The sequence below is a fragment of the Rhinoraja longicauda genome, chromosome 20 (assembly GCF_053455715.1).
Source record: "Rhinoraja longicauda isolate Sanriku21f chromosome 20, sRhiLon1.1, whole genome shotgun sequence".
In the NCBI taxonomy this organism is placed as follows: Eukaryota; Metazoa; Chordata; class Chondrichthyes; order Rajiformes; family Arhynchobatidae; genus Rhinoraja; species Rhinoraja longicauda.
The window spans coordinates 8,372,668-8,387,215 of NC_135972.1; the positions used below are offsets into that span (position 1 = coordinate 8,372,668).

The 14,548-nt window shown below is 47.6% G+C and overlaps 1 protein-coding gene across 1 annotated transcript in view; it reads left to right on the plus strand.

The window, feature by feature from the left end:
• The window catches only part of ttll12 (tubulin tyrosine ligase-like family, member 12), a 37,152-nt gene that overhangs the window by 12,947 nt on the left and 9,657 nt on the right, over nucleotides 1-14,548 (plus strand). The window contains exons 5-11 of the mRNA XM_078416504.1: nucleotides 552-685; nucleotides 2,441-2,517; nucleotides 4,533-4,649; nucleotides 5,971-6,165; nucleotides 7,413-7,524; nucleotides 9,072-9,226; nucleotides 13,522-13,603. Coding sequence (XP_078272630.1) covers nucleotides 552-685; nucleotides 2,441-2,517; nucleotides 4,533-4,649; nucleotides 5,971-6,165; nucleotides 7,413-7,524; nucleotides 9,072-9,226; nucleotides 13,522-13,603 — 872 coding nt within the window. The remainder of the gene's footprint in view (nucleotides 1-551; nucleotides 686-2,440; nucleotides 2,518-4,532; nucleotides 4,650-5,970; nucleotides 6,166-7,412; nucleotides 7,525-9,071; nucleotides 9,227-13,521; nucleotides 13,604-14,548) is intronic.

Below are 14,548 nucleotides of genomic sequence, written 5' to 3' on the forward strand. Positions count from 1 at the left end.
AAGACTTAGTACTTAGTCCTAAACAGAAGACTTAGTACCAAGTACGTTCCTTTAGAAAGGAGATGGGGAGGAATTTCTTTAGTCAGAGGGTGGTGAATCTGGTATTCTATGTCTCTCAAGGTTGTGGATGCCAGATCAGTGGATGTTTTGAAGGCGGAGATATAGAGATTCATCATTAGTACGGGAGTCAGAGGTTAAGGGGAGAAGGCAGGAGAATGGGGTTGGGGAGGGAGAGATGGATCAGCCATGATTGAATGGCAGAGCAGACTTGATGGGCCGAATGGCCGAATTCTGCTCCTTTCACTTATGACCTTATTTTCAAATAGTGTTTTGTGAATTCTGTAAGGGTGGGGTTTCTGTTTCCCAAATAGTTGAAGCCCATTTCAGATACAAATGGTGTGAAGAACCAATTTGAAATCAGTTGTGGAGTATGGTGTGTTGCTTGTGCCATGGGTAGTGTGGAGGGTGTGATGTGTTGCTTGTGTCATGGGCAGAGAGTGAAGTGTTGCTTGTGTACCACTTCTGAAAGCCTTATTGCTTGTTTTGTGCAGAGGAGGTCACGTGGGATCACGCACATGGTGAGCAAAATCCTCTCGTCAGGAAATGCAGGCTGTTGCCTTGGCAAGCCGCTGATTTTAAGGGCATCGATGCCAGTGTCAGTGAACCTCCAGAAGAATACTTCAAGGTAAGGACTTGGACTGGTGTCGTTGGTTGCTGTGAAACGGAGGAAGAATTCAGCTTGGGACACAGGGCGCAGGAGTAACTCAGCGGGTCAGGCAGCACCTCTGGAGACGAACCTTGGTGTGTACCTTAGTACATGTGATAAGAAAGTAAACTCAACTCAAAGAACGTGGATGGGTGACATTTTGGGTCAGGACCCTTCTTCCAGAATTCAACTTAAATGTTTTGTACTGCTTTGTATTAGACAATAGGTGCAGGAGGAGGCCATTCGGCCCTTCAATGTGATCATGGCTGATCATTCTCAATCAGTACCTCGTTCCTGCCTTCTCCCCATACCCCTTGACTCCACTATCCTTAAGAGCTCTATCTCGCTCTCTCTTTAATGCATTCAGAGAATTGGCCTCCACTGCCTTCTGAGGCAGAGAATTCCACAGATTCACAACTCTCTGACTGAAAAAGTTTTTCCTCATCTCAGTTCTAAATGGCCTACCCCTCATTCTTAAACTGTGGCCCCTTGTTCTGGACTCCCCCAACATTGGGAACATGTTTGATACTTTACATATTATCTTATAACTTTGTAATCCTGTGGGGGGGGGTAAATAAGACAAATTGAGCCGGATAAGTTTACCTCAGTACAGATAGCATTCCAATCCAAGCTGGGAGTCTGGTGATTTAGTATAAGTGATAAGATGGAACAGAAAATCAAATGGCACACATGCATGCTTGACCAATTCAAGTGCTCATGAAGATTAAGTTGTACTAAACTTTGGTTTACAGTCAAAGATAGACGCAAAATTCTGCGGTAACTCAGCGGGTCAGGCAGCATCTCTGGAGGAAATGGTTAAGTAACGGCAACTGAACCGTCCTCTCACCAACTGAAGAGCGGTCCTGACCTCCCATCTACCTCATCGGACGGAGACCCTTGGACTATCTTTAATCGGACTTTGCTGGACTTTATCTTGCACTAAACGTTATTCCCTTTATCCTGTATCTGTGGCCGGCTTGATTGTAATCATGTATAGTCTTTTTGCCGACTGGATAGTACGCATCAAACAAGCTTTTCACTGTACCTCGGTACATGTGACAATAATAAACTAAACTAGATGTTTCTGGTCGGGATCCTTCTTCACACCTTTTGTGGTGGGAAGGGGGTGATGGGTGGGTGGAAGGAAACAGTGTGTGAGAGGGTCCACATCTGGACAATGTTCCATCATTAATTTTCACGAGTGGGAAAGAACTGCAGGCGCTGGTTTAAATCGAAGATGGACACAAAATGCTGGAGTAACTCGGGCAGCCATCTCCGGAGAGAAGGAATGGGTGACGTTTCGGGTCGACACCCTTCTTTAGACTGATGTCGAGGGGAGTGGGGGGGTACAGAGATAAAATGTAGCCGGAGACAGTAAGACTGGTGGGAGAACTGGGAAGGGGGAGGGGATGGAGAGAGTGGGAAAGCAAGGGCTACTTTTGAAGTTAGAGAAGTCAATTTTCCTGACCTGAGTGAGCCCCGTTGATTTTTTTTTTGTCCAACACCTCGGTTGATATTCTGTCGAGGTGAGACGGTTACTTTACTTTCAGTTACTTTAAATGTGAAAATGGAAAAAGAACCGTTACGAGCAATCCCTCTAAAGGACATTCAGTGAGCTCAGGACTGTGGCTGCAGCCAAGCCCTGATGAGGGATAATTTATTTATTTGATCATCCAGAATATAAGAATACATTTTGTTTTGAAATATTAATGAGATTCACTTTCTGAATTCCAGGCGGTTTTCGCTAACAATAACGAGAAGCTCCCTCTTCCAATCGAACCGCCAGTTTACCCGAAGGATAAAATTTTCAAGTATGTTTAAATCTCTTTTTCTTTTTTTTTTGGCCATTTCATTTTTCTCTCCTATCTGAAAGTAATGATGGTGCTGCTTTTCTCAACCCATCAACTAATAATTGTCCTCCATTACCAGAGTGAGGCCCAGCGCAAATTGGAGTAACGGTACCTCATATTTTGCTTGGGCAGCTTACACCCCAGCGGTATGAACATTGCTTTCTGTAACTTCAAGTTGCACCTGCATCCCCTCTCTCTTTACGTCCCTCCCCCACCCAAGTCGTTGTACTCGTTTCATTGTCCGTAACTCGTTTTCACCTAGCCCACAGCTAACAATGGACTACAGCTTCCTTGGTCATCGTCACTTTTTTTGCATATAATAATAATAATAAACATTTATTTTATATCGCGCTTTTCAAAATGCTCAAAGACGCTTTACAAAACAGTCAAGACATAAAAACAAACAAACAAACGAACAAAAGATTTGTCCTGACGGAGAAGCGGCGAACAAACAGCGCCAGCGTCCTCTCACGTCAGGGTCCGGCAGTAGACAATAAAGAACACAAGACACACAATTACAATTTAACACAAACAACCATCACAGTGATTGCTCCAGGCACACCCTCACTGTGATGGAAGGCAAAGAAAAGTCTTATCTCCTCCTCAATCTTCTCCCGCGGTCAGGCAGTCAAACTGCTGCCACGAGGCGATCGAGGCTCCCGACTTTTGAAGCCCCCACCGGGCGATGGAAAGTCCCAGGCCGAGCTGAGCAGGCCGATGAAGGTCCTAAGCCCCCACCGGGGAGATGGAAAGTGCCGCGGCCGAGCCACGCAGGGCGATGAAGGTCCTGCGAGCGGGTCGATCGAACCTCGCGCTTCGGGGCGGTCGAAGCTGCAAAGATGTTTCACTTCTTTGTTCTACATCTCTCCATATTGCCGTCTATACCCCTCGTTTCCCTTTCCCCTGACTCTTAGTCTGAAGATGGGTCTCGGCCCGGAACGTCACCCATTCCTTCTCTCCGGAGATGCTGCCTGACCCGCTGGAGTTACTCCAGACTTTTGTGTCCAACTGATCATCGCTGTTAGATCCAAGAGACTTTTTACTGTCTGAACTTTCTCATCTAAGTAGCAACTGTCTGGCCTCCCCTGTGTCCAAATTGAAAGATCTTTTTAAGTCATTAGCGACCAAAAATACCATTATTCTCATTTGGACAACTAGTTCCTTCTTTCAGTTAAGGTAGTCTGAACCCCCGAACCTATTGGAATTTGCTGCAAAATGCCTTCAGAAAATCTGCTGTGACTCAAATTGGTAAAGTTCAAGTTTGAGACCATTCTGAGGAATAGGAGATACATGTATTTAGATGACAAGGGGTGATTGGGGAGGGTCAGCATGGTTTTGTACGTGGGAGGTCGTGTCCCACAAATATGATTTTTTTTTTTGGAAGATGTGACCAAAAAATGGCGGCACGGCAAATAATTCCACAGATTCACCACCCTCTGACTTAAAGAAATTCCTCCCCATCTCCTTCCTAAAAGAACGTCCTTTAATTCTGAGAATGTGGCCTCAAGTCAAGTCAAATTTATTTATAAAAGCACATTTTCAGAGCAGGTACTAAAAACACAATAAGAAACAGACATCACGGCACCCAGGCACAAAAAACAGTCCAAAGGGAGCAGCACAAAACAAAAATCAGCCCCATCAGAAGACTTCAAAACGCTAAAGAATAGAAGTATGTTTTGAGCCTGGACTTAAAAGAGCCGATGGAGGGGGCAGACCTGATGGGGAGAGGGATGCAGTTCCACAGTCTCGGAGATGCAACCGCAAAAGCGCGGTCACCCCTGAGCTTAAGCCTAGACCGCGGGATAGTCAGTGGCCCCAAATCAGGGGGGTGGAGGGGAAGCCCGTTTAGGGCTTTATAGAGAATCTTGAAATCGATTCTGAACCGTGCTGGCAGCCAGTGGAGAGAGGCCGGAACAGGGGCAATATGGTCCCTCTTTCAGGCCTCTCGTCATCTAACATCCGTGTTTTTCACGCAGGGTTTACGCGGATATTAGGCAAGTGTTGGAAAATCTGGATGACCCCCGCTTTGTCCTGACGGAAGCTGAAGAGAACGCAGATATTCTTTACTTGTACAATCATTTCAAAGACTACAGGTCAGTGAATCGTGCGCAGCGAGGAGAATTTGCGGACAAAATGAATGGCGTCGAAATTCGGCTTTCATTGCTTCAAAGGGGGAAAGTTGAACTGATAACAAGGACAGGATTCAGAAATCGGAGGGGCGAAGGAACTTGGGAGTACTGTTGCAGGATTCCCAAAAGGTTAATTTGCAAGAAGATAGACACAAAAAGCTGGGGTAACTCAGCGGGGCAGGCAGCATCTCTGGAGAGAAGGAACGGGTGACGTTTCGGGTCGAGACCCTTCTTCAGACTGGTCACCAGCCTCAAGAAGGGTCTCGACCCGAAAAGACACCCATTCCTTCTCTCCAGAGATGCTGCCTGCCCCGCTGAGTTACTCCAGCTATCTTCTGTTTAACCCAACATCTGCAGTTCCTTTCCACTCGGGTTCATTTGCAAATTGAATCGATAGTTAGGAAGGCAAACGCAATGTTAGCATTTATTTCGAGAGGACTGGAGGATGAAAACAGGGATGTGATGCTGAGGCTTTATAAGGCCTCACTCAGTCTGAAGAAGGGTCTCGACCCGAAACGTCACCCATTCCTTCTCTCCTGAGATGCTGCCTGACCTGCTGAGTTACTCCAGCATTTTGTGAATAAATACCTTCGATTTGTACCAGCATCTGCAGTTATTTTCTTATACTACTTTATAGGGCCATGGTCAGACCGCACTTGGAGTATCGTGAGCAGGTTTGGGCCACATGTCTGAGGAGGGATGATAGACACAAAATGCTGGATTAACTCAGGCAGCATCTTTGGAGAAAATGTATAGTGAAGTTTTGTGTCGAGACCCTACTTCAGACCTTCATTGAACAGGTTTTCAGATGGGCACAAGGGCATGCATGGAATGGATGAATTTTGATTATGGCAACGTGTTCGGCACAGACATTGTGGGCCGAATGGCCTGTTCTTGGTGTCTATTCTATGTTATAACTTCCTGCCTGTCTCGAGTCGTTTCCATGTAGTGCGACCTCCACGTGATTCTGACGAAAGACAAAGTAACGGCATTGGTACTGGTTCAGTTTCTGACATATTTGGACTCGGTTCAATCCTGACTTCGGGGGGCTATCTGTGCGGAGATTGCACGTTCTCCCAATGACCGCTCCCTGTGGTTTCCTCCGGGTGATCTGGTTTCCTCCCACATCCCAAAGATATGCAGGTTGTGGATCCGAAGTGCAGTGGATGCAAAGGTGGGATCACATGAAACGTTGTGTGCGGAGGATCGCTCGTCGGTGAGGCCATGGAATGGGCCCGTTTCCAGCGCTGTCTCTCTAAACTAAATATGTCTGAAACATTTGCAGGACTCTGAGTGAGCTGAGGCCCCGTGTCCTGGTGAATCAGTTCCCGTGTGAAAACCTGGTGACGGTGAAGGACTGTTTGGCTGCCGTGGCTCGGAGAGCGGGAGGTGTGGGTGGTCCAAAATGGCTGCCGCTGACCTACAACCTTTGCACCGAGCTGCCTCAGTTTGTCAGCTGTTACCAACAGCGCCAAGACAGGTAGGCAACGCACAAGCCTTTGCATTTTCAGCAACGATGTTTAGAGATACACCGCAGAAACAGGCCCACCGAGTCCGCACCAACCAGCGATCCCCGCACACTAACAGTGTGAACAAGTGGTCGACGTTCAGTGTGGACTGGGTGGCCCAGAAGGTCTGTTTCCATGCTGTATCTCTAAAGTAAATGGTGGTGCAGCAGTAGAGTTGCTGCCTTGCAGCGGTAGAGTTGCTGCCTTGCAGCGCCAGAGACCCGGGTTCAATCCTGACTACGGGTGCTGTCTGCACTGAGTTGGTACGTTCTCCCCGTGACCTGCAGGGGTTGTCTTCGGAATCTCCGTTTTCCTCCCACACTCCAAAGATGTACAACTTTGTACGTTAATTGGCTTGACATAATTGTAAATTGTCCCTTGTGTGTGTGTATAGGCTAGTGTTAGTGTGTTGGGATCGCTGGTCGGTGTGGACTCGGTGGACGAAGGGCCTTTTTCTGCACTGTATCTCTAAACTAAACTATACTAAAGGTGATCGACTGTCAATGTGGGCTGAAGGACCTGTTTCCACGCTGTATCTCTAAAGTAAACTAAACTATGTCAACCTGTTCACACACCCAAAGTAGAACATCACAACTTTCAGTGCGTATGGGATTGCTAACATCTTGTCCTGTGTATTTGGAAACATATGAAACGTGTTCAGCAGTGAACATTCTGAAAGAAGTATATCAGTGCACCATCAGGAAGGATAATAATTTTCCCCTCAACAAGCACTTCTGACATTGTTCACCTTGTGTCAGGCGTGATGGTTGGAGATAGACACAAAAAGCTGGAGTAACTCAGCAGGTCAGGCAGCACCTCTGGAGAGAAGGAACGGGTGACGTTTCGGGCCGAGACCCTTCTTCAGACTGAGGGTCAGGGGGCGATGGGAAATGAGAGATACAGAAGGTACACAGAGCAAATGAATGAAAGATACGCAAAGGGCAACGATGATCGAGGAAAGGCAGAGTCCACAATGATCCATTGTTGGCTGTGGGGAAGGTGAAAACGAGGTATACAAGAAGTGTAACTCAACAGAACGACAGTGAAACTAGTACGCCGACTAGCGTTGGGGAGAGAGGGGATGCAAGGGTTGCTGGATGGTAGAGGAATCAATATTCATACAGCTGGGTCGTATGAAATATGAGGTGCTGCTCCTCCAATTTGCGTTGGGTTGGAGTATTTTGTTTTTACTAAGTATTCGCTTTATATCGTTTCTCAGAGGCGAGGACAATCACTGGATCTGCAAACCCTGGAACTTGGCTCGAGGACTTGACACGCACGTGACCAACAACCTCCACTACATCATTCGCCAAAGGGAAAGCTCTCCGAAGGTTGGTGAGACCCGGCCTGATAAATGATGCTCAAATGACGGTCTGTGCAGGATCCCCCAGGGATAGGTCGGCGGGCAGGGATTGATGTGGTGTTTAGAGATACAGCGCGGAAACAGGCCCTTCGGCCCACCAAGTCCACACCGACCAGCGATCCCCGCTCACTTACACTACCCTGCGCACACACACACAGGACAATTAACCTACAAACCTGCACGTCTTTGGATTTAGATTTTTTTTTTAGAGATACAGCGCGTAAACAGGCCCTTCGGCCCACCGAGTCTGCGCCGCCCAGCGATCCCCGCACATTAACACTATCCTACACACACTAAGGACAATTTTTTTACATTTACCCAGTCAATTAACCTACATACCTGTACGTCTTTGGAGTGTGGGAGGAAACCGAAGATCTCGGAGAAAACCCAAGCAGGTCACGGGGAGAATGTACAAACTCCGTGCAGACAGTGCCCGTAGTCGGGATCGAACCCGGATCTCTGGCGCTGTAAGGCAGCAACTCTACTGCCACACCCTTGGTGCCTTGGGTGCGATGATGGATTATATTTTTTATCCTGGTTTGTGCTTATTTCAAGGTCTTGTTTTTTTGGGGGTTTTTTTGCTGTTTGTTTGACATTCAATCCTGGATCACCACAAAGGTTTAGAAGGCAATGGGGCAAATGCAGGCAAATGGAACTAGCCCAATATGCCAACTTGGTCTGCATGGACATGGTGGGCCGAAGGGCCTGTTTCCGTGCCATGTAGCTCCATCACGATAACAGCATGAATAAAAAGACAGCCTTCTCTTCTGTAAAGTATTACGTACAAACTCCGTACAGACAGCACCCGTAGTCGGGATGGAACCTGGGTTTGCGGTGCTGTGAGGCATCAACTCTACCGCTGTGCTAATGTATTAACTGCACCCTTAACTCCTGAATAATGTCTAACAACATTTATTTTTATTGTACCGAAGTACAGTGAAAAGCTTTTGTTGCGTGCTAACCAGTCAGCGGAAAGACAATGCACGATTACATTCGAGCCATTTACGGTGTACCGACACATGATAAAGGGAGATAAAACCAGATGGGTCCGATCGAAGATAGTCTGAGGGCCTCCAATGGTAGTAGTTCAGGACCATTGTCAAATTGTGGTAGGCGGCACGGTGGCGCAACGGTAGAGTTGCTGCTTTACAGCGAATGCAGTGCTGGAGACTCAGGTTCGATCCTGACTACGGGTGCTGTACTGTAAGGAGTTTGTACGTTCTCCCCGTGACCTGCGTGGGTTTTCTCCGAGATCTTCGGTTTCCTCCCACACTCCAAAGACGTGCAGGTATGTAGGTTAATTGACTGGGTAAATGTTAAAAATTGTCCCTAGTGTGTGTAGGATAGTGTTAGTGTGCGGGGATCGCTGGGCGGCGCGGACTTGGTGGGCCGAAAAGGCCTGTTTCCGCGCTGTATCTGAAATATTAAATATGATAGTTCAGTTGAATGATAACAGCAGGTGAGAACAAAAGGTGGTTTTATGCTGCTTTTATATTCTTTGTGATCTATCTCCAGGTGGTTTGCAAGTACATCGAAAACCCGGTGCTCTTTGAGAGAGACGACGTGGAAGGATTAGTTAAATTTGACATTCGCTACGTTATCCTCCTCCGTTCAGTCCAACCACTGCAGCTGTACGCATACAATGTATTCTGGCTCCGCTTTTCCAACAGGTACAAAGCCTTTAGTTTAGTTTAAAGATACAGCGTGGAAGCAGGCCCTTCGGCCCGCCGAGTCCGTGCCTGCCAGCGATCCCCGCGCACCAACACTATCCCACGCACTCGGGACAATTCACGCATGCACCAAGCCATTTAACCTGCTGCGCACCTGTACGTCTTTGGAGTGTGGGAGGAAACGGAAGATCTCGGTGAAAGGATGAGAGGAGATCTTATCGAAACATATAAGATTATTAAGGGGTTGGACACGTTAGAGGCAGGAAACATGTTCCCAATGCTGGGGGAGTCCAGAACAAGGGGCCACAGTTTAAGAATAATGGGTAGGCCATTTAGAACTGAGACGAGGAAAAACTTTTTCAGTCAGAGAATTGTGAATCTGTGGAATTCTCTGCCTCAGAAGGCAGTGGAGGCCAATTCTCTGAATGCATTCAAGAGAGAGCTGGATAGAACTCTTAAGGATAGCGGAGTCAGGGGGTATGGGGAGAAGGCAGGAACGGGGTACTGATTGAGAATGATCAGCCATGATCACATTGAATGGCGGTGCTGGCTCGAAGGACCGAATGGCCTCCTCCTGCACCTATTGTCTAAAACCCACGCAGGTCACGGGGAGAACGTACAAACACCGTACAGACAGCGCCCGTAGTCGGGATCGAACCCGGGTCTCCGGCGCTGTAAAGCAGCAACTCTACCGCTGCGCCACCATGTACTTGTTTATTGCCTGCTTTATGCATTGAACTTCACACAACAGCACAGATAGACACGAAATGCTGGAGTAACTCAGCGGGGCAGGTAGCACCTCTGGAGAGAAGGAACGGGTGACATTTCAGGCCGAGACCCTTCTTCAGACTGCCTTTGATTTGTTCTTTTCTTACCTTTCATTCATTTGTTCCTTGTACCTTTTCTTACCTCTGGTTTCCCTCTCCCCCCCGACTCTCGGTCTGAAGAAGGTTCTCGACCCGAAACATCACCTCTTCCTCCCTTTTCTCCAGAGATGCTGCCTGTCCCGCCGAGTTACTCCAGCACTTTGTGTCCATCTTCGGTGTAGACCGGCATCTGCAGTTCCTTCTTACACATGGAACTGTACAGCTTCAGCCCATAAGTTCATGCCGAACATGATGCTGAGTTGAACCGATCTCATCTGCCTCTGCATGATCGAAGCATAGAAAATAGGTGCAGGAGGAGACCATTCGGCCCTTCGAGCCAGGCTGATCATCCAAAATCAGTACCCCGTTCCTGATTTCTCCCCATATCCCTTGATTCCTTTAGCCCAAAGAGCAAAATCTAACTTTTCTGCATGGAACGTGAATATGATTCATTTCCCTCCATCCCCTGCACCTCCACACACCCATCTAAAAGCATCATAAACACCACTATCGTATCTGCCTCCACCACAACCCCTGGCAATGCATTTCCAAGCCTCCCCTACTCAATTACAGCCCCATTACTCTGTTACAAAATGTGTCCAGTTGCAGTTGGTGAAGCCAAAAAACAAAAGTCGCTGTTCTTTCCTTCCAAAAAAAATAGAATGATGGATTTCTAAATTGATGCACAATCTATTTAACGGATGACAAAACATTATGACCTGATGAGCCAAAACATTATGACCACCTGCCTAATATGCTGTTGGTCCTCCGTGTGCAGCCCCATACGCAGCAGGGTGCGATGCACTGTTTATTGTGACACATTCCCCCCATGACTACAATTAAAATTCTCTGTGACTTGTGCCACAGTAGACCTTCTGTCGGTTCGGACCAGACGGGATAGCCTTCGTTGCCCTCGCGCATCGATGAGCCTTGGGCGCCCAACACCCTGTCTGTCGCCGGTTTGTGGTTTGTCCCTCCTCGGTCGACTGTCGGTAGGTACTCACCACTGCTGACCGGGAGCACCCCACAAGCCTTGCTGTTTTGACAATTGCTCGTTTCTGAGCTTCCCCCCAGTCTAGTTTCAGTAAAAACACTGAGTCAAGCATTTACAGAGATTAAAGTTTATTCTGGCGAAATTATAAGCGCGTCACAGATCATACACTGTACCTACTATCCCCACCACGGGTTCGATCCCTGCTTCTGTCTAGTCTAGGCCTCGCGTAGACAAAGACACTCCAGCAGTTCTCCTGAGTATCGACCACGAACCTTGTGATCACCGTCTTTTATATGCCCCGCGAACCTGAGGGCCGAACCACACAGGGGGTTGTCTTACACTTACCCAATAACAGATATCAAAAACGATATCAATAACAGATATCGATTAACATAACAGGCATCTCCCTAACCCAATAATACAACAGCTCAATACATTGTGTTGCATGGAAAGCTCTGGAAGGAAGCGAACAAGGACAAACATTGAAACATGTGCCCTGGAAACCCACAACTTCCCCAAGGCTCAACAATTCGAACAATCATCAATTAACAGGATGAGCGTCTTGAAACGTTATATATAAATTGATTCACAATACATTTGCAGCTACCTAATAGGAATGACACATTTAGGGTCAGTTTGCAAAATCATTATATAAGTTATCAATTTAAGGGCAACATGGAGAACACCTGGACCATTTACCATTCTGCGTATATCACCCTGAGCCTAGACTAGCTGACGCCAATCGAAGCCTGTAAAGTTCTGCTGACGAGGGCTAAGCAATACTGACAAATGCAGGGATTCTCCATTTTATAATGTCTTTAATTTAGCCAATATTAACAGTTTCAGAGATGCTCTGACCCAGTCGTCTGGCCATAACAATTTGGCCCTTGTCAAAGTGGCTCAGGCCTTTACTCCTGCTCATTCACACATCAACTTCAAGAACTGACTCTTCACTTGCTGCCTAATATATCCCACCCCTTGACAGGTGCCATTGTAACAAGATAATCAATGTTATTCACTTCGCCTGTCAGTGGTCATAATGTTCTGGCTGATCGGTGTATTAGGGACTTGGTTATTTTCTTTCAAATTGTGGATAAACTAATGGGGGGGGGGGGTATACCTTCAATTAATTTGCATTCTCATCACTTGTATTTGCATGTTTAATTGATGCACTGCGTGTCAAGGTTTTTTTAGTAAACAGTTTAAAAAAAAATGTAAATAATATTCCAGTTATAATCATTTGGCGAAATCGTAGGAAATCATGTTTGCTTCATTTTTGCAACTGATAGGTGCCGGAACTACTAATGGCCAGCTCAGCAGGCTAATGGTTGCCTGCCAATAGGTCTGCAATGGTCTCTCAGTAATGGTGGTAGAACACAGAAGAGTACAGAATATATAGACACAAAAAGCCAGAGAGTGGTGAGTCTGTGGAATTCTCTGCCACAGAAGGTAGTTGAGGCCAGTTCATTGGCTATATTTAAGAGGGAGTTAGATGTGGCCCTCGTGGCTAAAGGGATCAGGGGGTATGGAGAGAAGGCAGGTACAGGTTACTGAGCTGGATGATCAGCCATGATCATATTGAATGGCGGTGCGTACAGGCTCGAAGGGCCGAATGGCCTACTCCTGCACCTATTTTCTATGTTTCTATGAGTGACTCAGCGGGGAAGGCAGCAAAAAATGTACAAGAGCATGGCCTGTTTCATTTGTCATCGTTACTGTTTTGCATATCTCTCATTCATTGTTCTTTATCTCTCAACATCATCGTCTACATCTCCCTTATCCCTAACCAGTCTGAAGAAGGGTCTCGACCCGCAACGTCGCCCATTCCTTCTCTCCAGAGATCCGGCCTGTCCCGCTGAGTTGCTCCAGCTTTTTGTGTCTATCTTCGGTTTGAAAGCAGCATCTGCAGTTCCTTCCTGCGCGTAGAAGAGTACAGCACAAGAACAGGCCCTTCGGCCCGCAATGTCTGTGCCGAACATGACGCTGAGACCAACTCTTAACTGCCTGCACATAATCCATATCCCTCCATTCCTTGCATATCCATGTGCCTGTCCAAAGTTCTCTTGACTGCCACTATCATCTCTGCCTTCACCAACCCTGGCCGTGTGTTCCAGGCACCCATCGTCCTCGACGTAAACACAAAACTTGCCCTGGACTTAAGGCCATAAGGGATAGGAGAAGAATTAGACCATTCAGCCCATCAAGTCTACTCCGCCATTCAATCATGGCTGATCTATCTCTCCCTCCCAACCCCATTCTCCTGCTTTCTCCCCATAACCCCCGACACCCGCACTAATCACATCTTCTTTAAACTTTACCCCTCTCACACCTTGGAGCTCTGTCCTCTGCTATTTGAATTTTCCATTCTGTGATCAAGGTGCTCTGTGTCAGGGTCTTCAATATAATATCTTGATACTTCCCTTCTAATTTTCCAGGTCTTTCTCCTTGGATCAACTCTATGACACTCAAAAGCATTTCACGGTCATGAACTATGCCGATGGAATTCAACTGAAGCAGGCAAGAAGTCGTTTTTGATTTTTCGCGTTGATTGTCTGGTTTTGTCTTTCTTCGATTTCCTCCACCTTCCCCCCCCCCACTAGGTCGCCGGCCCTCGTGGCAGGTGCAGTCTGCACCTTGGCCCAGGCAGCTATGCGCGCGATTCTTGCTTGTGCGGCTGAGCGTGTTCGGGCTCCGCGGCCTCGACATCTTATTGGGGTGGCACAGCCTGCTTCTGCTGCCTGACGGCGTCAGAAGTCCAGGTCCGATCCTGATTACCAGTGCTGTCTGTGCGCAGTTTGCACGTTCTCCCTGTTACCCCGTGGCTGTCCTCCAGGTACAGATGCTTCGACTTTGCGATGGTTCAAACGGCGGCCGCCGGCCACGTGATCACGTGTATTAAATACATTTACACTGACGATATCTCCGGTTTCCGATGGGCTTCTCGGATCATAACCCCATCGTAAGTTGAGGAGCACCTGTACTCCAGTTTGCTTCCCACATCCCAAAGACGTGCAGGCTTGCAGGTTATTGGGCTTCTGTAAATTGCCGGGAATGTGTAGAAAGTGGGACAACATCGAACTGGTGTGAACGGGTGATCGATGGTCAGCGTGGACTCGGTGGGCCGAGAGGCCCGGTTCCACATTGTATCACTCTAAATCTTCCCCAGTGGTTTAGTGATACAGTGTGGAAACAGGCCCTTCGGCCCACCAAGCCCACCCTGACCAGCAACCGCCCCTTACACCAGCACTGTCACTTGCCCCCTGGGGACAATTTATAATTGAATCAAAGCCAATTAACTTACAAACCCGTGCGTCTTTGGAGTGTGGGAGGAAACCGGAGCGTCCCGAGAAAGCGCACGCGACCACAGGGAAGACTCCACACAGACAGCACCCGTAGACAGGATGGAACCCGGGTCTCTGGCACTGAAAGGCAGCGACTCTACCGCTGCGCCACCGATCGCTG